The 25,809-nt window shown below is 37.9% G+C and overlaps 1 protein-coding gene across 6 annotated transcripts in view; it reads left to right on the top strand.

The window, feature by feature from the left end:
- Positions 1-25,809, top strand: part of KIF16B (kinesin family member 16B) — a 143,375-nt gene that overhangs the window by 100,560 nt on the left and 17,006 nt on the right. For all 6 annotated transcript variants that reach the window (XR_003991894.1, XR_003991893.1, XM_030489904.1 and 3 more), the window contains 2 exons: positions 1,180-1,269; positions 21,806-21,889. Coding sequence is in view for 4 of the 6 variants with exons in the window: in XM_030489904.1 (XP_030345764.1) it covers positions 1,180-1,269; positions 21,806-21,889 (174 nt within the window). In the remaining 2 variants the exon portion in view is untranslated. The remainder of the gene's footprint in view (positions 1-1,179; positions 1,270-21,805; positions 21,890-25,809) is intronic.

Genomic DNA, 25,809 nt, shown 5'->3' on the forward strand with positions numbered 1-25,809 from the left:
CCTGATGTCATAAGACACAGAACAATTTCTGGTTTCCAAAACACTTCCCCAAATTCCCTGTTCTGTATACAGCAGCAAAGGCAGCAGGGATGGAGAAGAGTGGAGCAGAGATAAGTTTGTTGTGAGCGTGGAGTAGTACTTGTCAACAATGGTGCTTGGATGCTGGTTTCCTTTGGTGTTATTGCTCTGATCTCTTTTTCTCCTACTGAGATATCCTACTCCATTGCAACTTCCATTACCTCCATAACTTTCTGATAGGCTCAATAGTGAGGAACTACTTGTTAATTTTAGGAGTCATTTTAAGATGAAACAGCCTGTGTCTTCATGGAGTGTGTGTTATGAAAATGCTTATTTTGATCTTCATGCATAAAATCATAGCTAGGCAGAGGTAATATCACATATTAGGCCTGTTAGGTTAAAAAAGCAACACTTTTTCCAGGTTCAGGCAATACTGGCTGACTTTCTTCAGCTCTGCTAGTTGGTGTAGAAAAATGCCTGCTCTCCCTGCAGCTTTGCTTCTTGGTAGCCTTGGATCACCAGAGCTTTAGAAGGACTTTGTTGTAAAATCAAAGGCTTCAGTCACAGCACTTTTATGACCCGCTTACATATTTCTTTCAATTCACTTTATTTCAGGCAGTGAAAATTTTTCTTTCCCTGATATTTTTGTTGGTTTCTCAGTTCTAGTGAGGCTTTTGTGAATAACCGATGGTAAGGTTGGGTTGCCATCCCCCTTCACTCCTGTTGCTGTGTGCTTTATTCACAGGAGTGATTTTGTTGATTTTAATGAAACTTCCTATATAAATGGGATGTTCATCAACATATTGATGACACAGACCAAGAGTGTTTTAAAGGAATATCTTCTACTGAAAACTGGCATATAGAATTATTTACACATAATAAATTGGAATCCCATTTTGTATAGTAATGAACTCTGTGTGTCTGAGAAATGTGTATTTATTAATTGTGTAGTTTTTTTTGCTTTGCAGTCAGTGCTCCTTATTAATTACAGTTCTGCCACTGTAATGAATGAAAACTGAAGTGAGCTTACAAACCCTAATGGATTTAAGAGAACTAAGAATTGCCTGTTTTAATCTGAAAACTTTATATACTGCATGTTTTTTTGTGTTGTGTGTTCTGTGGGTTTACTTCTGTTTCTTGTTTTTGTATTATCTGATGCAGATAACAGTCCTGGATGAGACATGGACAGTATTCAGGCGGTACAGTCGTTTTCGAGAAATGCATAAAACTTTAAAGCTGAAGTACCCAGAGGTAAGTTTTGGTAAAACTTCTTTTGTAGAAAAGGGTGGAGGTAGAGGCTTGAAAATAAGTTTTTTGGATGATGCTTACTCAAAAAGGGAGGTGATTAGAGACAGCCAGCATGGCTTCACTGAGGGCAAGTCCTGCCTGACCAAACTAGTGGCCCTCTATGATGGAGCGACTACATCAGTGGACAAGAGAAAAGCTACGGATGCTGTCTGTATGGACTTCTGTAAGGCCTTTGACATGGCCCCCACAGCTTCCTTCTCTCTAAATTGAAGAGATACGGATTTGATGGGCGAATGGTGTGGTTAATGAGGAACTGGTTGGATGGTAGCATCCAGAGGCTAGTGCTGCAGTACTGTGTCCAGCTCTGGGGCCTCATACGTGAGGAGGATGCGGACCTGTTAAGAGTGAGCCCACAGGAGGCCACAAAGGTGTTCAGAGGGTGGGAGCACCTCTCCTGTGAAGACAGATTGAGTTGGGCTTGTTCACCCTGGAAAAGACAAGGCTCCAGGGACACCTTAGAGCAGCCTTCCAGTACCTAAAGAGGGCCTGTAAAAAAGATGGGGACAAACGTTTTAGCAGGGCTTCTTGCGATAAGATATGGGATAATGGTTTTAAACTAAATGAGGTGAGATTTAGACTAGATAGAAGGAAGCATTTTCTTTACAGTAGGGGCAGTGAAACATGGGTACAGATTAACCAGAAAGGTGGTGGATGTCCCATCTCTGGAAGTATTCAAGATCAGGTTGGATAGGTCTCTGAGTAACCTGATGTAGTTGAAGATGTCCCTGCTCATTGCAGGAGGATTGGACTAGACTTTTAAAGGTCCCTTCCAGCTGAAACCATTCTATGATTCCTCTCAGCTCCATGCTTCTAGTAAGATTGGCAACCCCTTCAGCAGTTTAAAACTCCAAAGCTGCTAGGTACAGGATGGATGTTGCAGTGAAACTGCGAGTCCATGTATTGCTTCTAGCCATTAATTCCCTTTACTGCTGCCTGGTGTTCCCTGGAGGTTGCTGTTTTGTTCATTGCAAGATACTTGCAGTCAGATCATGTCATCCTGACAACTCCTCATTTAAAAAGCGTTGTTCCACAGATACCCTGTTGTAATAGTGGCTTCCAGGTTTCTGCAAAATGGAAAATTGATCTTTCTGACCACCTCAGAGACACTGGGTATTGAGGATATGAGGAGCTGTGCCTGACAGAGCTTTAGTTCATTGCACTGAGCTTTTGTTTTGAATTACAGTTCTTGGTTTCCGTATCTAACTTTTAATCATTAACATTTTGCTTCCTTTCTACTTGTTCCCTTGGATATTGAAAGAAATAAATTGTTCAAGCAATGGAAATGATCCTGATTTGAGAGTTGCACAAGTAAAGAAGCCTGGGTCACATATTCATGGGCAATATATTGAAAAACACTAACATGTTCAAGAAAGAGAGAGGTGCAGTAGTGTGTAAATGCTTTCTTGGTCTTCATTGATGAATTTTTTTGAGCTAAAATCTTAATCGAATCCTTGAGTTTTAAAGAGTAAAATATGTAGATCTGTGTTTTCTGGAGATTTGGGGACTTAAGATCATTCCCATTCCAAAACAAATTGAAAAGCAAAAATTGAAACTATCATGTGCCAAATATCTAAGGGAAAGTTTGGAGGAAAAAAAATGAGAGAGAGAAAGAGAAAAGAAAAATAAAATTAGGTCATCTTTTCTGATCGTCAGAAAATTTTTAAAGGTAAAAATGAGTTTTGAATGGAAAGATTAAATGTTCTCTTTCCACAAATGGTTTTAAAAATATTACTTGTGAATGAACATCAGTATCATGTTTTTGATTTGAATGAATTGCCATTTCCTCTTGGATGTTAGAGTTACAGCCTGTCAGCAGTAATATCCTAATTGCATCTAACTCTTGAAAAAGCAGCTAGGCAGTCGTCCAGTTGAAATAGAAAAGGACCACCTGAATCCTTCTGCAGACTGATCTTCCCTTTTTAGGAGAATGTATTTGAGTAGTCTTTTTCAGAGTCTGTTATCAGTCCTGACAGTCCATTGAGGAACAATTGAATTTGGCTTTTAGTTATGTCAGAGGGAGATCAGCTCCTTTCTTGGATGGAGTAATCAGATTCAGGAAGAATCTGATGTTCTTAAAGGCACTATTAAAAGGTGCCGTGTGCTGCAGCCTATTAAGGTCACCTCTTTGAATCAAGTATTTGTGATTCACAGTACAAATTCAGGCTTTTCTGGTCTTCCGGGAGGGAGTGGGGTTTTTGGGGGATTATTTGTTTGTTTTGAAGAACCATAAGAACATAGTGGTATTACTAGGTCACAATAAAGTCTGTCATCCAGAGAGACTTTAACAGACAGAGCATATAACTGAGAAAAAATCTCAGCCTAGAGTAAAGGTACATAGTTTTCTTCATTTGGAGTCTTCCCAGCTGAAGTTGTTTTAGCTGTAATTAATAGTTAGATGAATATTCTTCCTGTGGATTTTTTCTATATTTTCCATTCTCTACACTACTCACTTCATAGGTAATTGCTTATATAGGTAATTTTCTTCTGCTGCTTTTTTCTTTTTTTTAGCTTCTCTCTGTGGTCATGCTTTGCAAGGTCACTACATTCTCTAGTTTAATGTGCCCATTTGTTTCTTGTTGACACTTCTGTGTTGCCATATGTCTGTGTCTTACGTAGAATTACTGAGATTCACATGTAGTACATAAATGGAATTATCAGTTTAACTATGCAGATGAATGAATCTCTAATTTCCACATAGGAAATGCATTACAGTATATTTTACTAAGTTATCTGTTCCCTTCTCAACAACTTTTTAAGTTGTTGGGGCAAATACCGAGTCTTAGAAGTTTGTCAGTATAACTTTCCATAAAATACAATACACTTTGGAGAAGAATTGTAATGTGTTTTGGCTTCTAATATACTTGAAAGAAATGCTTAGTCATGTTACTTTCTGAAACAATAGATAGATAGCTTTAGTAGTATCTTCTTCCAGCCTTTATCAAGCCTCTACAACAACCTTCAATAAATTATTAGCAAGGTTCAAGTACGTGTATCTTTGCTAAGTACAAAGCACACTGAAGTTCAAGAGAAGTAAGATAAGCATTTGATCATGTCATCTGCTGCTTTTAGATAGGTACTGTCACTAAAGTACCTGCTCTGGAAACCCTTGCAGCGTAGGTGTCTTCTCTGTTTCACATAGTACAGGCTGTTGTGTTGTGTCTACTGATTTGAGACATCAGGCACCCCAAGGAAACAGCAAGTTTGTGAGCAGAAGAAACTACCTAACATGCAGTTGGTTTCTTCTACTCATCAGTATTTCTACAAACAACTGTGTCCTTGTTTATCAGAGGAGAGCACATTGTGATGGATGAAGTGTCATGTTCTGTAGTAAAGATTTGATGTTTATTTTCTTTGAAGGAATGTCATCATCAGTGTCACATATGTGAATGATGGCTTCCCATATTTTTATCTTTATTTAAAATAGCCGTAATATCTGGTAATTTTTTGATTGGTTTTGCAACATGAGTAGGAGTTCAGTTTGTTTGGTAAATTGAAAATCATCTATCTGCTTCTGCTCATGTGTCATTGACCTAATTTGGGAATCACCGTGATGCTAAAATGCATTTTAATACCAAACTTGGCAAAATTACATCCTTGGTTACCGTACATTATTCCAAAGAAAGTTGATCCTTAAAAGCAACTCTATCAGAATCCATCAGAGTTGAATTTTATTTTGCATATAGTTCACCATCCAACTCTAAATTAATATTTATAATGAACAGTGATAATACTGTGGACGTGTTTAATGTATGAGTGTCCTGCTTTTAGAAGTGAACTTTACAGCTCATTAGTTGCTCAGCTCTGAGTTACTACATCAGTATTTTAATAATTTGCTGATCTTGCATTTCGTGTTGCTGCCACTGAGTTCCCAAAGGAATGTATTGGCAAACTGATTTATTAGGAAGGTATATAAAAAAATAAAGTATCTCTTTCAGAAGCAGAAACTATCTAATGTCTTCCAGTCTTATAGTATGCCGTATATTTTATATACCTGCACATTTCTTCTAATGTAGTTAAGTGGCTGCTGACAACTGAATATCTAAGTGAAATGTGTCACATGCAAATTTTGAAAGACTGAAGAAGCTGTAGCAGGATGAGGTTGTGCCAGTGGCAGATAAGTACCAAGCATTTAGCTGTGCCTGTGTTTTGAAGTCTGCATGATTGTCACTTGCCCAGCCTCAGCTTTCTTACGCTGCTAGATTGTTAATGACTCTCTTACTATTTTTGGAATTTTAATTAAGACCATACTGGTTTTCAGTTTCAGTCTTTGTAAAGGAATATACTTTTTGTTTGTTATTAGTCAGAAAAAGGAGTAAATGGTCTCTTTGATAGAGAGAACTTTCAGAGTAATATTCTCTTTTTTTCCCTCCTTCTCAATCTTTTCTTACCAGTTCATGGTTGTGATGTTCAGTGCTCTCTTCTTACCATTTTCTTGTCTTTTCCCTCTTTCAAAAGAGAGCAGGGGAACGATGGTCTACTTGTCTTTCCCTACCCAAATCCAGTGTTTATGAAGTCACTCCTTCATGTGGGAGTCCTTAATTCTCACTTGCATCCAGGCATCTAAGCCAGGTTTTGTGGGGCTTTCATTGTAGGCTCTGCTTATTGACCTTGTCAGTCTTCTTAAAACCTCTTTCCATCTGCATAAAAATCTATATAGTATTAAGGGAAACACCTACAATTGAGGCATTTCTATTACTAATAGGGATTCTCGACTTAAAATATTAGTGAATCCAGGGAGAGCTGCCAAAGAGAAGCTAAGAGGTATGCTTGCATTCATAGATTCATTCATGGAGATAAGGACATACATACGTAGGCAAGATTTCTGCAGGAGTGCCAAAGCTATTGAATTCTAACATACTTAACAGAATGTAATAATTTGTGTATTTGCGTTTGAGGTATGGAGGTCTGTATATAAACATGTATTTGTATCTTTCACAGTCTAAAATACAAAAGGAGGATTTATAATTTTTTAAGGAATTTTAGGCTGTAATTGGTCCAGCCTCCTCTTCTGCTGGTTTGGTTTTTGTCATCTTACATGACTGAATGGATGTATAATATTCATATCTGAGACAGCAGTAACATCTATGTAAACTTAAACCTTCAAGCCAAAGTTACCATGTGATCTGCCTATACCTCTATATGTCACTCCCACCAGGGAAAAGAATGTGCACGGTGCATTGCAGTAACACATCCATGTCATGGATTCAATATCATGGGTTAGAGACTGTTGCTTGGGTGACAGGATTTTTCAGGTACACTAATATTGGACAGTAAAGATTGTATTTTATAACTGTTAGGAAAAAATGCTGTCTGGTTTCTTTTTTTTTAGTGTAGTGTTCTGGAGGAAAGGCTCTCATTGGTAGTGTCAATGAGAGATGAGAGTTGTATTCCTTCTTTTCATTTCTGAAGATAACGTCCTCTGCTTATCAGACATCTCTTTGTTTGACAGAGTATCATTCTGTTTGGCTGAACTCGAGGCTCTTGTCAGCTGGGAGTTAACAGGCTGCTCTTTGCTTTGCATACTGTAAGAATTGCTTGAAACTCACCACAAGATTTCTCAAGTTTTTCAGAAATAGTATGTGAATATTTTTGAAAATATATTGATTTAAAAACATTTGTTGCAAGCTTATTTAATATTTTTAAATATTTCAGATTTTTCAGAGCTCAAAAGTGGACTGTCCAGTTTTTACTGGAAGTATCTTGCTTCTTGGAAGAGAGAGAAGAAATGTTTTGTATCTCACTGAAGCCAGGTCCAGTTTCATCCATCCATACTCGCTGCAACCACCCAAAATATTATGTATATGTTTGCTATCAAAATAGAACAATCAGTTTTTTGATCCTTTCTTTAAGTTCTCTTTTAGTAGTTTTCTAGTACCACTTATTGGTTAGGAGTAATTCAGCTCTCTAATGATGAATCCAGAGGCATGAACTATTCATGTAACCACCACTGACTGATCTCACTGCCCTTTCCTTTTGCCTCTGTACTTCTCTTTTGGGTGACTGCCAGGAAAGGATCTCCATTTCCTTTTTAAGTGGTCCATACATCTGGTGCTCTTGATAAGTAATAAGTGGAAGAAACCTTCAACGTGAAGTGTTGGCACAGATAATTTTGAGGGACTGAGTTTGAGGTGAAGCCATTGATTTTAGGAGAGCATTCTTGGATTCTGGAGAAGATTCTCTCCAGGATCAGTGTCCAGGATCACTGACAGAGAAATGCAATTTTTGACTAACTTTCAAGACATGGTTGGTGGGGGTTTGTGGATTTTTATTCTTCTCCCCCTCCCCTCCTGATTAGTCTTAGGGATAATTAGGCAATTTCTGTCTACTTATGTAATTATTAAATGATTTTAAAAAGTCTTATCAGAGATGCAGAGTTCTTCCTCCTAAGGAACAGAGAAATTAAACCAGGAACAGAACACTAAGGCAGCAGACTTGTGCGGAGCCCGTAGGGCAGCATTTCGGCTGGGATCTTGGCTGTCTGGCTGCTCTGATTCTGGTTTGTAACTGTGCAGCTGTAGCGTTTCATTAAATGGGAAATTCATGTTAGTCTCCTGGGATTACTTTGAAAGGGAAAAGGATGAAGAAGCAATAACTTTGAGGTACTTGGCTTGCAGGGCTGGCAAGCCAGTTGCCATGTAACTAGTGAGCTCCTGGAGCTTACGAGCCGCTCTGGCAGCACAAGTCTAAAGCTTATTGCATCAGAGCTGACCGGCCTGAAGCTCTGCTGGATTTACCATTGGATTTTCTCATTTACTGGCATAAGCAACTGTATATTTAATTAATATATGATATTTAAGTAGTACGCTCACACTGAATGCAAAATTCTGGACATTTGGGTGCTTCTAGCGTCCAATTGTAAGTATTGTAAAGCATTGTAACTGTAACTAAAAGCTTCTAAGATGATATTTAAAATGAGTTTGATGTGAAACCTGCAATGCTTGGATCTTGCAGTGACCGAAGTCCCAACTGGTTCACAAGTTCAGTGATTGTTGAGATTGATGTTTAGGATGTTTGTGGCCAAGATGCAATTTAAAATTACATGTACTAGGGAGAGCAGGGTATAGCATGTAGTGGTGAACCTGATGGTACAAATCTTGCAACAATTGCTATCTCGTTGTAGAAAGTTTAGATTTGTCTGTATGTGGATTCTTCATTCAGGTTCTTTCAGCCTCTAGGAACATTATGACCCTTAGTGAGCAAAGTCCATGGCAATATTTAAAGATGTATTTCTGTACTTGAAAATTCCATCCAGTGAAGAAGTAAATGATGTGTTCAGACTGGATTGAGAGGATGCTTCTGGATATTAACTACCAAATTTCTATACTTTTTAATAATCAAGAATACGTACTATGGTTTTGTTTTTACATAATGGAAGAACATAATAGGAGTAACAAATTTAATATGACAACCTTAGGGCAAACACCAAGAATGCATAAGTACTCTAAAAGCTTTTTTTTGAGGTAAGGGAATATTTGGGCACAGATTAAAATGAAAATTGTTTGCAACATTGATGTACTTGTAAATAGCATGTGCCATGATGTGTATTAAAATAGTACTTCTGGCAGAATGAGAAGTATTTATAAAAGCATTTAGATAATAGGTTTTGAAACATAAATCCCAAATTAATGGCAGACCCTAATTTTTACTTTCTGGCCTGGAACTTTGCTAGCCTTAGTCATGTATCTTTACATAAATATTGAAGGAAAAATAAAGTATTTTTAGAATGCATTTCTGTGTGTAAACCTTATAATACTATTATACAAGCATGTGATTATAGCCTTCACCTTTATTCAGTACAAATTACAGTAATTATGGTATAGATAATTTTAACATTCATATTCTTGTCACCTCTAACAGCCAGGAAGTACACACACAGGAAGCATATTTTGTCACATACACATTTCCAGCTCTTATTCCTAATTATATTAAATTCAGAGCATTCTGACAGCCTGCAGGTTTATATGTATTACTTCCATGTCAGCTTTAGTTTGCCAGTAGCTACAGAAGTGATATAAGAGGTAGATCCTTAAATGCTTCATCTGGCCTTTCTTTCTGCAGCACGAGAGTTTTGGCTGCTGGTTATTTTTAAAAGAAATTTTAGGACTTTGCTCACCACAGTCTACAAATGAACAGGAGAATTTGTTCCCATAAGAAAAGTATGAAAAAAGTATGAAAAACACAGCTGCTGACCATATCATGTAGTTCAGTGCAAGTTTGACTATGGGGAAATGTATTTACTCCATGTGGTCCCTCTGAATTCATAGTTGCTAACCAGGACTAGAGCATTTGAGACACAGCAACCCCCCTGGCATATACATTTCCAGCATAATATGCAATTCCCTGTCTCTTTCTAGTGGGAAAATGAATTCAGTGTGTGAATTTTTCTTGTTGTAAAACTGAATCTGAATGTGTAAGAGCCTTGTGAAAGCCTGGCTATGGGGTTAACTTGTGATTATTGTTGTTTTAGGTGCTAGCTTTGTGCAGCGAAGTTTTCTTGGCTTGGTACAGGCAATTCTGCAGAACTACAGGTTTTTCTCTATCTCATCTCTCCTCCTTCTCCTTCCTCCCTCCAGTGTTTTGGTCAGTGATCTGGGTTTTTCGGTCTGTCCCAATGAAACCAATGAGTTTCCAATAATTTCTCTGGGAACATACAACTAGCTTTATAGGTCTTCTGATAAATTCAGAATGAGATGAGGTTAACTTTCAGGCAGACATCAAATGCCAGGTTTCATTAGTTTTGCTGAGCAAAAGTGTTACACATTAGTAATGCAGAAATTGAAAGCAGCAGCATCTGGAGAAAGGTGAGGCCTGCATCTCATAATTCACAAACAATTTGACAGGATGATTGTTTTGATTATTTGATAATCTGATTTTCAAGGCTCTGCTCAATAATCCAGTGAATTTGCATGATACCAAATATTAATGTTGTTTCATCAGTAAACTAGTTTCAGATGGATAACAGCTATCTGCGAGAGAGGTATGTCTCTGAGAAGAGCAATTCCTAGACAATGTAACTTGATGGTTAGGTGCTCACTGAGATTAAGCAATTTCTTAGCTGCTTCTGTCTATAGGCTTGGGGAACGCCTTAGGCTGTGGCTCCGTGTCTCTGTTTTCTTCCCGCTTGGAGAAAGGCAGAGGGGATGATTGGAGTTTTCATTCCTTGTTTCATTTTTTTAATGGTTACCTTGCTTTGGAAGACTTCAAGACTTGTGCTTCATTAATCATTAGCTGTTATCGACAGTCTCACTGTCTTCTAAGGGTTTTGTGAAGAACAGCGTGTTCTCATTGTGTTGGTCAGGGATATGCAGTCAGATTAAGTAGACTTTCAAGTAGAACCCTTTGGTTTCAGTTGATTTAGGATATGAGGACCCAGCTCTAAATCTATTTTTTTTTTGTGAAAATACGGAGGTTAATTTTGAAAAAATAGCATAGATAATAGTAGCAAAAACTGTCTTGTTTCAACTGTGCTGCCTGTTGCATGTTTTCCTTACACATTTAGATGTGTTACTGACAGAACTGATAGTGAACACTGCATATCCTAGTCTTCTTGTGTCTTTTTTGGAAAAAATATTACAGCAAAGCTTTAGCAATATTTTAAACCCATAAATTGCTCACTGTACATTCAAGTCTACCTCCAGTTTTATTTTAATTTGTAAATTGGGGAATAAATAAGAATACCTTTACTTTTAAGCTCAGATCAGTTTTTGAATAGTACCGGTATTATTAAAGTAATTGCAAACTACTGTATTGCAGGGTTTTGTTTACATGTGTAGAGTAGCTTAATTTCCATTCTGATTGTACCTGAAGGCTCTTATGTGCTAGAACTCATTCTAAGGATGCTGTAAAAAAAAATCATGTGGTCTTAGAGCTTTTCTTGCTTTTCTTGGTTACTAAAATTTGTGTAGGAACAGCATCACTTGTATGCAGACTCAGTGATGTAGTGCTTGTTGGGGACAAATATTCTAGCCTTCTAGAAAGCATCTGGCAGACAGTAAATGTGAAATTACTGACATGTAATCCAAACCCAAATACTTGCAGTAGTTAAACACGTTCCTGTTTTCTCCCCTGCCCCCAATAATGATGCTGACTTCAATACCATGGTGTTTTAATCGAGTGTATCCTTCAGTTTTCCATGTATATGTAGTCTATAATTGGATCTTGCTTTCTAAGCATTTATCTTCAAGTGCTTGATCAAGAAATTCTATTATACTTGGAAGCAAATATCTATTCTCCACCACCATGGCAACTCTAGGAAGAGCAGTAAATAGGGTATTGCTCATGAAACTGGTCATAACAGGCATATTTCTAGTCCCCATAGTTGCTGCTTCTGTCCTGCAGGTTCAAAATCCTTGGCCAAGTGAACTCCTGAAAATGTATCTTTTCAGCTTATTACATTTAATTAGTTATCTGTTGTTTTAAGCTTTACTTAGTGACAGCAGGGATAGTGGGAGAAAAATCCCAAGTTTGTATGAGGCTTACAGCTAGTTTTTAATCTTTTGATAAAGTAGCTAGTTCTGCAATGACTGAACTTAAGATTAGAGGCAAGTCAAAATTTATGTATAACCTATGTGACTATTAATCGCTCTTACTGTTGGAAGGGGGACTGAGTAGTTCCTTTTAAGCTTCCCATTTGTGTGCTTGGACTGCATTTTCTCTACTTTCATCATTTTAACTGATGCAGAAGGCTAGCTAACTTCTCCACGTAATCAGTCCAGTTTGTTGTGAGAGTTGCTGCTTTGCATCTATAACAAATCAAACTTAGAGGCATACTGCATGTTTGTTTGTAGGTGTATTTCTCTCTGATAGCTGTTCTTTAAGACCCTGAGATCTGCCATTAATTTTGGGCAGTCAGGAAAGGCATCCATCTAGTGAGCAGTAGAAATTATTGCTGCTCTTTGATGAGTTTTCATTATTAGCATTTCTCAAAGGCAAAGGTGACTGAAATTTATGGCATCAGTTAGGCTCACAAGATGGGGATGTTTCATAAATGCTGCCAGATGTCACTGAGATGAGCTTGTATGCAACAAGCAAATCTTTTTTGCTTGTTGGGAAGACCTGTGAAAGCTGCTATGGTGAATTCTTCTCTCTCAACCTATTTCTGTTGCTTAAATCGAATGGTATTGTGACTTCTTGGTGTTCAATCGAAGTGGCATGATAGCAAATGTGTCATCGGCAGGAATGCAGTATACATGGTGCCTGCTGTGTGGCCCACCTTGTTCTGTTGCAGGGACACTTCCATTACCTTACTAGAAATCCCAGTGGGAAGATAATGAATCAAATGCCAAATAATTTTTGAAAGGAAAATAAACCCTGCAAAGAGCACTAAAAAAATTCCCTTTTTACCTTCTTTTTGAGAACTGGGATTTGAGCTACACATTGATAAAGATTGATTAATGTGTTCAGCTTTGAAGACATGACCTTGCAAACCCAGCAGTTGTTGCCATTTCTTTAAAGAAACAACCAAGCACCATGACATGGAACTACATGAAAAAAATTAATGTTTAGTTTGCAAAATCGTGAGCTAAAAGCATAGAGAGTACGTGTTAAACTTGTCCATAGACTCTCCAGGTCAGCATGTGCCCTTGTCCTACACCATGGTCTGCCATGCAGTACTGGGGTTTTTCCGCCAGAGACTTCTACCCTGGGGCAAGGGATAGACGAACAAGGGAGCAAAATCATGGCTGCAAGGACATTGTATGTTACAATTTTTTTCATGCTTATTTTCCTGATTTATTTAATTATTTTTATTTGAGTTTGACTGGTTTGCATGTGAGATGATTATATACTTTGGGTTGGCGTATGCGGTTTCTGCAGCATCTTATTCTGCCTTTCTACAACCTGCATAGAGAACTTAATATATTTTCTTTGCTGCTTGGGCCAATTTTTGCTGCTCTTTCCTTGATAATCCTGAGCTATGCAGATAGTGGTTTATATTTAGAAAGATGCCCTGGCTATGTTAGTTTCTCTTTTTCATAAGAGAGATTAAACTCCCAAGCCGGCATAATTTTATAGAACTGTGAAAGGTTTGCATGAATTTGATATATCCTATCGCTCATTTTTATAGTTATTCTGTATTTAAATGCTATCGTACTGCTTGTAATGAACAAAACTATGAAGTAATTTGTCAAATATTATATTGACCATTGTTTATGGCTCCACTTTGGTATGTTATTATTCCGACTAGTCTCAAAATTGCTGTAAGAAAAAGAAAAACACCCCTGTAATGCAAGGTAACTTCTTTGGCTGCAGTTAATTTAATTTTTCTCAATAGCAGGAGGCAGACTAAATAGAGGTAAAATAATGCGATAAACTGTGGCCTCCACATCTCACCATAGCTACAAAAATGCTTATTGAGTCTAGGTCAGCATTCTTTTTTAAAGGAGAAACTTGGATATGAGAACTCTCAACCTTTTCTGATAATTCAGATGATCGTTTGATAGGCATATGGGCACGATTCAAAGACAGTGAGGCACAGTTAGTGAAATGCAAAAGAGAAATCTTTGGTGTCCAATCCTACTTGGTAATTTTGCATCATCAGAGGGAGGTTAACAGGAGGTGAATTTCTTTTTTGTGTTCTTATTCCTCTTAAGTGACAGAAAAAGTTGAAATGTTCTTTGAAGAAGCAGTTACGCCTGTCTGAGGAAGGTGACTGGCAAGCATGCCAGGAAGATATTAAATGTTCTATGAGAGTTGCCTGGAATTAGAGACAGCAGAGTTTAGGGACCTTGTGTATCCTGGGAAGAATTGGTGAATATAGAGATGATCTGTGGGGGTTAGTTGCAGCATCCAGGCTTTGATGGGATTCACAACAGAACTGCATACGCTTATTGGAGGAGACAGAAGTGCTTGTGCTTTGTGTCATGTCTTAGTGCCAGTATTGCAGAGGAATGATGTAGATGAGGTACCTATTTATGTATGGGTGATGCTGCAGAGTGGTAAGTAGGAAAAAGGCAAGGAATTGTAGTTGGTCTGAGTACAGTAGGAAGCTGCAGAATTGTTTGCCTGGCAGGTTAACCCTAGCAGGATCATCCAGTACACTCTGGCCTCAATGGGATGTGTTCTGGAGGGTATCAAGTAGACCTGCCTCACTGGGCTGCCTGCATAGGGGCCAGGCAAAAAGGAACATGCAAACCAGGAGTTCCTCCTGCCAGCCAGAAATGCAAAGGTTAAACCAGTTCTGTGGGCAGGTAAAACTTTGGCATAGAGCAAAAAGGATGGGTATAGGAAGAAAAGAGCATTCTCATGTACATAGGGCAAAATAAGTTTTTGTCTGAGAAAAGGCTGTGCTGTAAAGGAATGAGAAACCAAGTTGTGGTATAATTGTGCTCAGGAGATACCAGAAAAAAAAAACCCCAAGCAGAACAAACAAAACAAAAAAAAAACCCCACAAACCCAAACCAGAACAAATTCCCCCCAAAACAAAAAGCCAGTGCATCACTCTGCAATATGAGCTCTCTTGTATTTGTCAGAAGGGACGTATTTGCTGACTGATTTATTTAGGATTTTTCAGAGTAGACTCCCTCAAGGAAGGAGAGAGGTGCTCGTTCCTTTGTGTGTGTTTGCCTGACATCCAGGCATTGCAGCCTGTAGCAGCAAGGAGAGACAACACAGAAAGCTGGAAGCCTGTGGCTCTGATAGAGTCACTGAGATGGCAGGGATGAGCCTAGAGCAGCTTTTCGGGTCTCAGAAACACTACAAAGACCCGGGGGACAGGGGCTGGAGTAGAGTCAGCTCAAAGACTCTATGTGTCTTTGTGAAGAACTGACTGTGTTAGCCTGTTATTGAGGACCTTCTGCAGGGACCCTGTGTGTAGGAGGAAGGTCGTGAACAACCTTTTTCCAGTTCTGTTTCCTGGTCACTTGGGTTTTCTTTGGTTTAGGAGGTGAATTATCCTTATTTGTTTGTTATAATAAATTGTGGCTTTTATTGCTGTTGAAAGCTGTTCAGCCTTCTCTAAGGAAATAGAAGAAGAAAAGTAGATGACAAACTGAATATCCATAAAAGAATCCCCTGGATATTCCCTCTTCTCGATTAGTTGATAATGGAAAATATTGTCTTTAATCTTTTCGTCCTCTGAGGGACACTTACCTATAGCGTACATAGCAGGGAGGCACTGGAGGGTTTACATGATGGAGGACTGTGTTGCTATTTTTTAAAGGAGAATAAGTTTGGAGTATTATTCAGTCATATTTGGAAAGACATCATTTGAACTTTAAATAGTTTGATCTATATCACCTGAAAATGTGGCTTAAGTGGTTTTTGAGTTATTTTGTTGGTTTCTTTTATAGTGGATAGTAGATGTTCAAATGATTTATCTTTAATCTCTGATTTTTATCTAGTTTATAAATAATAGCCTTTAATCTGTTCATGAAGCATTAACTTTTTCCCTTTGCCTAAGGGTCTCTTATGAAATTGTGTAGAACAGGTGGTTTATTTCAGACAAAATCTTAGTAAAATATAGAAGTTACGCCTTTTTTTTTTTTAACCTTTTTGTCAAATCCCTAAATATTTAGTGCAAGTTCCTAGTTAAGAATACAGCTTTTGTCCAATTTCTTTAAACTCTGGGAGTCTTAGTACATCTTGAGAAGTTGAGGCTTAAGTTACTTTGTTTAAACTTCAAAAACTAAAAGTAGGGCAGTTTTTTCTTTCATTACTCACTGCAAAATCAAGTCAGGTGCAGCCACACTGGCTGCAAAACCATGCCACATTCTTCTGTTTGATTTTTCTCCTCTGTGACAGAGATTTCTGGTACAAAGGATCAAAAGTCAGACATGCCTTTTGAAAAATGAGAAAATTCAGAGTTGTAAAAGTAACATGAGAGTTAAAGAAGACTGACTTTTTAATAGTTAGCATTTCCTTAATTTTCTTTTTTCCCCTCTTTCCCCCCATTTAAATATATCAAAACATTGAAGTACAAAGAGAATTTGGGATGAAAGATTGAAGATGACTCAGCCTCCATCAGTGTCTGCCCTGTTTTTCTTCTTAAAAAAAATCTTTTACCATATTGTAGGCACTAAAACATAGATTTTGCCCATCAGAAATAATGAGATGTCTCAATCCTGTAGATTTTTGCTTGATGTTGGAAAATGACACTTTTTTAATGTTTAGAGAGCATAACACTTCAAACTATTTCACGCTTCAGAAGTGACAAGCCTATATGACTATATTATGTGGTATTTTACTTTGGTCCACTATATATTTAAATATCTTCTGCAAAGTACTGTACAAGACTTTTTATTAACATGTTATGTTCTGCTGTACCATAAAACCCCTGAACTGAATTCAATCCAGCAGGTCTCTAGCAAACTTCAGTGAATGTCAGTGAAGAGTCTCCAACTGAATATAATGGAAACTAAAGGACACCCTTCAAACACTGATGACTTCGTTTTCTGAAGGTCCTGAAACGAGGGTGCACTCTGTCCTAGGCTGAGCCTTTCCTGATATGGAAACCTTCATTTGCACACTCTTGGTTTCCAAAAGGCCAGTCTCCAAATTTGCATCTCTTCCTGGGGCTCAGTAGTTGAAGGCTACAAAGATGTATAGTTTCACTGTAAAAGGGTATACTTCCATACAGATGTCGTTAGGTATATGCTGTTTCCAGAAGTAAGTGAATCTTAAGGTCAAAAAGTTGCATGTAAGATAAAAGAGGGGACTAAAGAAAGGGTCACTTCCTGTTCTGCCATCTACTTTTACCAGCATTAAAAACCTGCAGATAACTCTGTTAAAACCAGTCCCCTGGCTGAAACGTGAGAGATGTACAGGAATCCATTAAGCTGTTTAAAATTTACTAGAATACCACTTGCTAGGTTTGAAGCACCTTCCCCTTGAGGACTGGAGCTAGTACTGTCTAAGCTTGATCGTACTAATCTCACAAATACTGTATCATGGTAGGTAAGTATCATTTCTTACAGATAAGGCTGCTGAGACACAGACAAATAACATACCCCCATGTAATACAAGACCCAGAGATAAAACACAGTCTTTATTTATTATAAAGAAATTAGGGAGTAAATTGCAAATGACTGTTTGCGTCTCCTTAAGACTGCTACTGCCTAGCAACGATTGCCAGATAGGATAAACATCATTAACAGTAAAAAGTTTAATGTCTGAAAGACATTAGGAGTGCTGACATGTGGTCTTGAGGTGTCTCTGTACTATTTTAAGATATTATCTGTCTTTGCATTTTGGGTCTAAGAATAGTCCCAGCCTTGCCCACAGTATGCAGGCATGTATGCACATGTGTGTGCGTGTGTGTGCATACTCCTAGGTGTAGAATGGAATACGTATTGCAGCGATGCTTATAATGAAGTATAGTAGGGAAATGCTTCTGCAGACAAAATAAAAATTAGAAATCTTGCATGCTACATACAGGAGCTTCTCAGGAAATCATTCAAGCTTTCTCTTCCTGTCAGGCTGGGGAATATGCCTTTTAATTTCCCCTGACAGAAAACACATCACCTCATCAGCAACCCTGGAAAACAACGAAACATCCTTGCTGAAAAAGACTGGCTGCCAAATGCTTTCATTGCCACTGCAGCAAGGGGGACAGAGAGGAGGGGCGTGCTTCAGACCTTTCAGGGGAGTAGAATAATTTACCTGTAGAGTCCCACCGTTACACCTTGTATTGCTGCAAAACGCGCATCTCATAGTCAAGGTGTGACCTTTGAAGAACTAATTTGAACCAGAGGGTACACAGCTATTTAACTCTAAAAGAATAATTTATAGTCCTGAATCTGGATAGTGTGAAATTCTGTTACAGTGTTTGAGCCAAGGCAAACATCTTGATGCAAAATCTACACCTGCAGATCTTTTACATTTTTAAAGTGATGGAATAAATGCGGCTCAGTCACATACTGTGCTGTGTGCATCAGTGGTAATCTCATCTGAAGTTGCTGTGCAGTTTCTTAAAGGTGTTGTAGCAGTAGTAATAACAAAATTTGAATTTATTGAAATATTTGCTGCTGCAATTTGACTTAAATGAGTGTTTTAGATAAACCTCAAAATTCTCAGGAATCGTTGCACTTCTGAGTCATATAATTACATTCAGAGTCTGTATGTCAAATGATACATCAGGACAAAGGGTCTTTATAGACTATCATAACATCATTACTTCAGTATATTTATATTGCTGGGCTTTTCTTTTTTTATAAACCAGAATTATGATGGGATGAGAATATTTTATCATCACTCTGCATAATTGTGGAACTCTGGAACTCTTACACCAGCATATTTTTCCCCACACTAAAGGAGTACCTTTATAAATCAGAGTGACAGAGATCAATGGGGGGTGTGTGTGTATATATATACACACACACACACTGTACATATACATAATGCATATATATATGCATACTACCTCTGCTAAATATACTAATACTGTATTTTTATATAAATATACTACAATGGACCAGCTTCCTATTACAGTGGAATTACACAGTCACGTACAGGACTGCATAAGTCACATTGCTGCATGAATGGTTCTAGTTCTCATGTTGCAAAGATGATTTTCAAGCTGTGAACTGGGTGGAAACTGTTGCTGTCATGTCGGCATTAAGTGTTCAGACAGCCTGAAACTAAAGCCTGGAGAGTTTTGAATGTCTCTCTTTTCGTTTTGGTGGGGATTAGACTCTTGGCATGTAGTAAAATAGAACACATTGGAATAATTCAGGGTTTCCAAGAGCTGCTGAAGTGATGAAATCTATGGCTGGAGGATTTTCTGTCATATAGCTGGGTGGTCATCTGTGACAGGAACGGTCTCTATTTTTTGTTTGTGAGGTGAACAGCTGCCAGTTATTTGGCTAAAAGAGCAGCCAGAGGATCCTTGGGAAAAGAGTGGGACAGAGAAATGTTCCAGCAGGCCACAGGTTCTGCACCTTCTGCATCCAGCCCTGTGGAGATGGTGACTGCAGTAGATGATTAGACCTTTGTAACGTACCCTCTGCAGGATGCAAAATCCTCCCAAGTTGCATGTATGTACATATAGGTGTATTACAAACCTAAGTAAGGTATCTATATGTGCCAGGTATGGTTTGGCACACTGGCATTTTGATCTGGATGGAGGTTTTTATTATGTGTCGTTCTCTATGTCAGAAGTGTTCAGATCCAGGTCTTGGCCAGCAATGAAATTATGATTTTCATTTAGGTACATATTGTGACTTTGAACATTTCAGAGCTGAGCTTACTGGCTGAGACATTTCTCTTGTATGTTAAATTTATGACTGTAATAATGGACTTTCATTGGCTTGGCTTCAAAGATTTGTGTATCGTAGTGATTTGGGAGCTAAGAAATATTAAAACTCTGTGAGTAGCTACTTTGGTTTGAATGAGTTTAGCAAAACTTACTGGTTTTAGAAAATTCAACTATTTTTCTCCTAAGATGTATGCAGAAAGTTAACAGATTAGGAAAGCAACTGGCCTGTCCCAAAGTTTTGTACGATCAGTCCCCATAAGCCTGTTTAAATCAAACTGAATTTAGATAAAGAATTCACTCCTGATTTTAGCTGTAAGACCTTGCTTTGACTTTACAGAGTATGCCTGAGTACATTGTAGCAGTAGGCTTTTTATTTGTGCAAATTGTTTTTTAACAGACCCTATCTGAAAATTTTATAATGAAAGTATTTATTAGGAAATAAATGTAAGAAGAATCTCTCCAGGGCCAGGAGGGGATGCCAGGAGGGGATTGTGGTGGTAGCTAGTTTATCTGCTTGTTTCTGGTAATGACATGATGCGGTACTGTTTAATAAAATATAATTTCTGCAGGGCTGGGGTTTTGAAGTCCTTGAAGATATTAGCACTTATAATCCTGTATAGGATAAGGAGTGAGTAATGCAGTGAAAATAAGTCCCAAGGACATAATTATAGGAAACTGGTTGTGGACTGCTTGTCCTGCCAACATGAAGAAGCAGGCACACTGAGAAGGATACGGCTAGAGAAATTTGAGGAATATAATTGGGGTGTGCTGGCAAGACTGACACAGAGCAGACATCTCTTCCGTCTTCTCTGGTGCTCCACATCACTTTATGTCACTTATTTGAAAATGTCTAGGCATTTCTTCAAATTATCCTTGTTGGACTTGAACCAGAGAATGGGAATAAATTATTTGTATTGCAGAATTCCTCTGCATTTTAAAGATGCTTACATTCAATGTTAATAATGGAGCTCCTCATTTAATTCAGTATATTGCTGCTCCTTGTAACCAGCCGTAAATTCTCTACAGTCCTGTATGTGCTGATATACTAGAAAATGATGTATCTTGTTTATTAGTTCAATATCATCAAATAGCCAGGGGAATTCATGCAGGAGGCATTTTTACACAGGGCTTTCGCCTGCAAAATAACTTCAGCAATGCCAATGGGAGGCTGCATATTTCTGTCTCATACAGTGAGAGCCAGGAAGAAATTGGTTTTGATGTGCCTTCAAGTGCAAACACAAACTACGTGGAGACAACTTGCTTTCTTGTGCGTTGTTCCCAGCAGCAGTGGCTTAGCAAACCAAGTTCACTGGTAATTGTTACCAACTCTTTACTTTTTTGTGTGTTTTCCAGATATAGCTGGCAGGAATTTGTGCAAGCATTTTATTTGTTGGTGTACAAGAAAGGCAGTTATTTTGCGTTCTCTCTTACCAGTATAGCTTTCCACAGTTCTTACAGGATGAAAAAGAAATGAGAAGATAACTTTGAACACCTCTGTGGAAGAACTCCTAAAAGGACAGATCTGAATAGATGTTTTTAGGATTTGTGCTGCTGCCTCTTTTCAGTGAGATAAATGAGATTTTGCCTGCTCATGGGGATTCTCTTCAGAAATTAAAGCTATCACTTGCAGCATGGGTACACATTTGAATGGGACTGAGCTACAGTTGAGTTACAACTCAAGAAGTCCCACTTTCCATTATCTTTGCTGCTGTCTCAGCATAGGTGCATGCTCTTAGCCTGTCCCTGCTGTGAAGGAAGAAATTGTAGCTCAAGGCACAACGAAAGGTCCCTGGGGTCTGGCTCAGGTGTGAGCTGGAGTCCAGCAATGCCATCTTCCACACCATAACTTCAGTGATAGTGCTTAGATCCAATGATCATATGTTTACAATACAACATAAGAAAAGACAAATTGCATGGCACTACAGTTGGAGACCACAGTTTTTAAGAAACTGAAAGCAATCTTTTAAGATCTTTCTTGCTTCCTAGTGGGTGCTGTCACATCAGATTCAGTTTGCACCTTTGTAATCTTTATGAGGGCATACGGTGGCAGTCTAATTCCTAAATTTGCTTCCTGTCTCTCACTGGTGACAAAATGCGTACTTAGCAGTACTACAGACCAGATCGTAATAACATCAGTAGAAATGTGTAATGTGATATATGCTAATAGCGTATAGTGTAGCTCATGAATATTTGGCATTTTCTTCTTCCCAGTTGCTTCAAAGTTTAAAGAGAATTTTCTCATTTGAGCCTGTCACTTTTGATGCCGATTCATCCTTTAATGTCTTCCAGCTTGCCACTTTAGAATTCCCCCCAAAGAAGCTCTTTGGAAACAAAGATGAACGAGTGATTGCAGAACGACGGAGTCACTTAGAGGTAACACTAACTTTTTAACAGGCTTCTGTGGTGTATTTAGATGGAGAACTCTCTGCTTGACCACCAGAAACCATTTCCATATGGTCAAAGCTAAATAGCCTGCTCGTAAGTATCAAGTTACTTGCTGCCTCGTTTAACACAGGAGATGGCAGCAGCAGATTGCAAAGTAATGAAACATGCCTTAACAAAAAAAAATTAATCCTAGTCTAGGAAAAAAACCATCTCTTTAGAGATTTTCATAGGAGGTACGTTTATTTAAGGGGGAAAGGTTGTGGGTGAGGTAAGTGTTCACTGTAGACAGATGGTCTCTGTTCAAGACAAGATTAAAAAAAAATATTGCTACTTTAAATGCAATTTGTTAGCTGAAGATTTACTATTTTATCATAGTTACTATATCCAAATATGACAGAAGGAAAGCAATATTTAGGCATCTTTGAGCTTTATTTTGCAACCCAGCTTTCTGAATGTTTTGGGGGTTTTTTTTCCTTTCAATTAATTTTAAAAAGTAATTTTATTGTGGGCAAGGTTACTGAGTTAATGAGGATTTGTGGGTTTTTTTGGTTGTTCTGCAGTGCCGTGTGAATGACATAATTTTGACTCCTATCACACATTAGGTCATCAAATTTCTATGTTAATGAATGTGTTATTGCAGCCCAGGGGCAGGAGGGAGGGTTTTGGGAAAGAAGAAGAGGCGTGAACAAAGACTAAGCCATACGCCCTGTAACTATATTGTAGCCACATGGGGATTACCTGATCATGCAAGTCATTACAAATTATATTCTTTGTAGAGCTAAAGTAGCATTAAGTAGAGATTTAGAAAAATTAATATAAAAGTAGATTGCTTCCAACTGGAATCTTTTCTTACGTGTTTTGATTTTTTTCTATGTACTTCACCTTTTCATTGATCTGCCAACAAAACATCCTCCCACTGACTTTTGATGTGAAGCTGTCTTACATGTACAAAATGTAATCTGGGTTTTTTGCTTCATGTCCTCTATAGAAGGCATAAAGGCATGGCCACATTCCAGTCAAGTACTCAATTTGCATATTTTTGTACCAGTTAGAAATTTAATCCCTTAATCTTTCTGACCTTTCATTAATTTACTAACAGATTTTATTGTAATGTTTCTAGATGATAAAACTGCTGTGTATAGTGATGCTTTGATCATGGTATTATAATGCTTATAGCTCTCTATAGCCAGATTTTGTCTTAAAATTAAATTGTATGTATTTTAACTAAATTAAGTCATTAAAACTTCATCACCTATATATTTTGCAAACATAGTAATAATAATATGACCACTGTTCACATTAGTATGTTTTGCCATATGCCACATAGCACAGTTAGCCATGCCAGTCAATAATCCTGACAAATCACTCAGTGGTGGAGAAACTGAAGATTCCCACATGCCCAAGGAAAGTTGACTAAAAGGACAAGGGGCCAAGCAAATGTTACCATGCTTGCCATGAGGAATTTGATGCAGCAAGCTGATCAGTACTCCCTTATGTCTGGATCCATAATAATTATATTTTCTCTTCACTATATATTTTGCAGTGGTTTGCTCTGGCTTTGCCAGCGGCACGAGAATTTCAGCTAACACAGCTGCAGCCTTCTTGCTGAAGGGTGAGAGAAACCACCTAAGTAGTGATGGTTTCCAAAGTCATGTAATGCTTTGAAGGCTTAAAGTATATCTTCAATTATACTGTGAAAATGGAAGTTATACTGTAATAGTGGAAGAGGGCCCAGACACCAGTTCTATTTAAAACACTGGCTGTTACTGCCTCGTGGATTTCAGGCCAGTGTGAAGCTTGAGCACACTTCAGTGCACTAACCAGAAAGCAGTAAATGGATGGATTGCCTCTGTAAGAGATGTGTTTTCGTAGCCTTTGACCATAGTGTGTTTCTCACATGGGAATTCAATCAGGTAAAAGGTGAGGGCATTAGACCTTGGTAGTAAGCAGAAACATGGCTTGTATTCAGTTGGTTTTCATGCTTGATCCTGTACCTCAATTTGCTGAAAACTCTTTGTAACCTCCTTCAAGCCTCACAGGTGATGTGTTGTAATGGCTATAGTATGGTATAAAAGCTGATTTGATTGTTCCACATGGTTAGTCAAGAGCTAATGAGCTAATACAGCATTTTTAGAAAAAGCAAGACACAGTTTCCAGGCCAACAAAAATGTATATTCTTATCCAATGTCTGAGCTGACCTTATTGACTAAAAATAGATGACAGCCTGACAAGTATCAGTCCAAAAAATGTTCAGAACAAATACTCTGTATTGTAGAATCAGTAGTAGAGCTCTCATCCTGATGGTGGATGACAAAGAAATTACTCTGCTCTTCCAGCTTTTACTTTAGGTATTTGTACATCTTGAATAGGCTTTGACTTCCATGTTGTTTTTCCTGAACTTTTTGGATTGAAGCAGGATAGTACAGCTTTGGATAGTCCAGTGCTTTCCACAGGACATCTCTGAGCAACAGCATTTTCTTTTTTTTTTTTTAGTTTACGTTTTTTCCTTTTTTAAGTATGCACATGAAAATTAACATTCAAACTGCAATGTGCACCTGTGTGAGGGATAAGACAACTTAAGCTGTCATTTCAGTCAAACAGCCTGACTAGAGTATTTGCTGGAATTAGCAGTTGGTTACTGAAATGGCCTTGCAGGCTCTTTTCTTTACATCAAAACTAAATTGCAGCTTTTCAGTCTGATCTGGGAAAATGAAGCAGATAGCCTGGGAGTCACTGTAGGTTAAAACTACTCTTCCAATTAACAAAGTGTACCACAGTCAGAGATCTGGTTCTAGTGCAGATATCTAAACTGTTACTGATTTGAATGGCTTTGGCTTTAGTCAGGGAAATCTTCCTTGTGTCTAATTATAAAAAGATTTGTCCAAAACCTTCTTTGTGGGATAGTTTAGGAAGAGTTTGGTTTTTTCCTACACATCACCTCTCAGATTCTTGCCACAATAGAAGTGCTGAGGACAGCAGTGAGCTTTGTGGTACCTTTCAAGGCAACTGAAGTCAGGGGAGCTGGCTGTAGGGTGTGTTTTAAGATTGTCATGAAGAGTTACCTTATTTCAGCTTGAGATTAGACGTGGACATATTTCACTGTAATGGAAATTAAATTACTTGGAGTGAAAGACTCCAGAGAGCCCCAAATTCTGAAGATTGTGATTTAACATCACAATAAATGTAAAGTTCATGTAAAACATTAAGTTCTTTTATTTATCCTAGCTGGTACAAATGCTTAATAACCAAAAGCTTCCCAATACCTTGTTGGTAGGAAAGCACATTGAGTACTATTTTTCCGTGAGATTAACCTGAAGAGAAGTCTTTGATCTCTAGTGTGATACAAACATTCTTGCCTTGGTGTTTGTTGGTGTAGTATAAAAACTTTTGAGCAATATCATATTTCCATAGAGGTTTGGAAAAATAACATGCGAGTTTCCACGAATGTTTTGCCTACGCGTCTTAAGAGAAAACACCTAAATTGTATTTAAAATTACCTATCCAAAATGCCCTATTGCAATCTGCTAATTCAGTATTTCATCAGGGACCTGTTGCAGGACGAAACTCTAAATTAATTGTTCCACAGTCTAAAGACTGTAATTTCACTTCAGAGCCAACCTTGCTTGATTAAATCCGCCTTAAATGAAACAGCCAAGAATTCTTTTGATTAAATTTAATGAATAGAAGTTAGTGTGCATCTATCCCTTCATGCAATTAGAAATCAGTAGATAAGAGTATAAGATCTTTTTTCTTTTTTTTAACGAAATCAGATGGTGTATATTCCTTTTTTACTTTTTAAGCAAAAACTTTATAAAGGAAACACATGTCACAAGAGATCCATGATTCAGTGAGTGTATCTGTTCCCATTTTAACTGCAGAATATCTTTTATTCCTTGGTGAGTTGCTAT

Source organism: Strigops habroptila, chromosome 6 (genome assembly GCF_004027225.2).
Source record: "Strigops habroptila isolate Jane chromosome 6, bStrHab1.2.pri, whole genome shotgun sequence".
Taxonomy (NCBI): Eukaryota; Metazoa; Chordata; class Aves; order Psittaciformes; family Psittacidae; genus Strigops; species Strigops habroptila.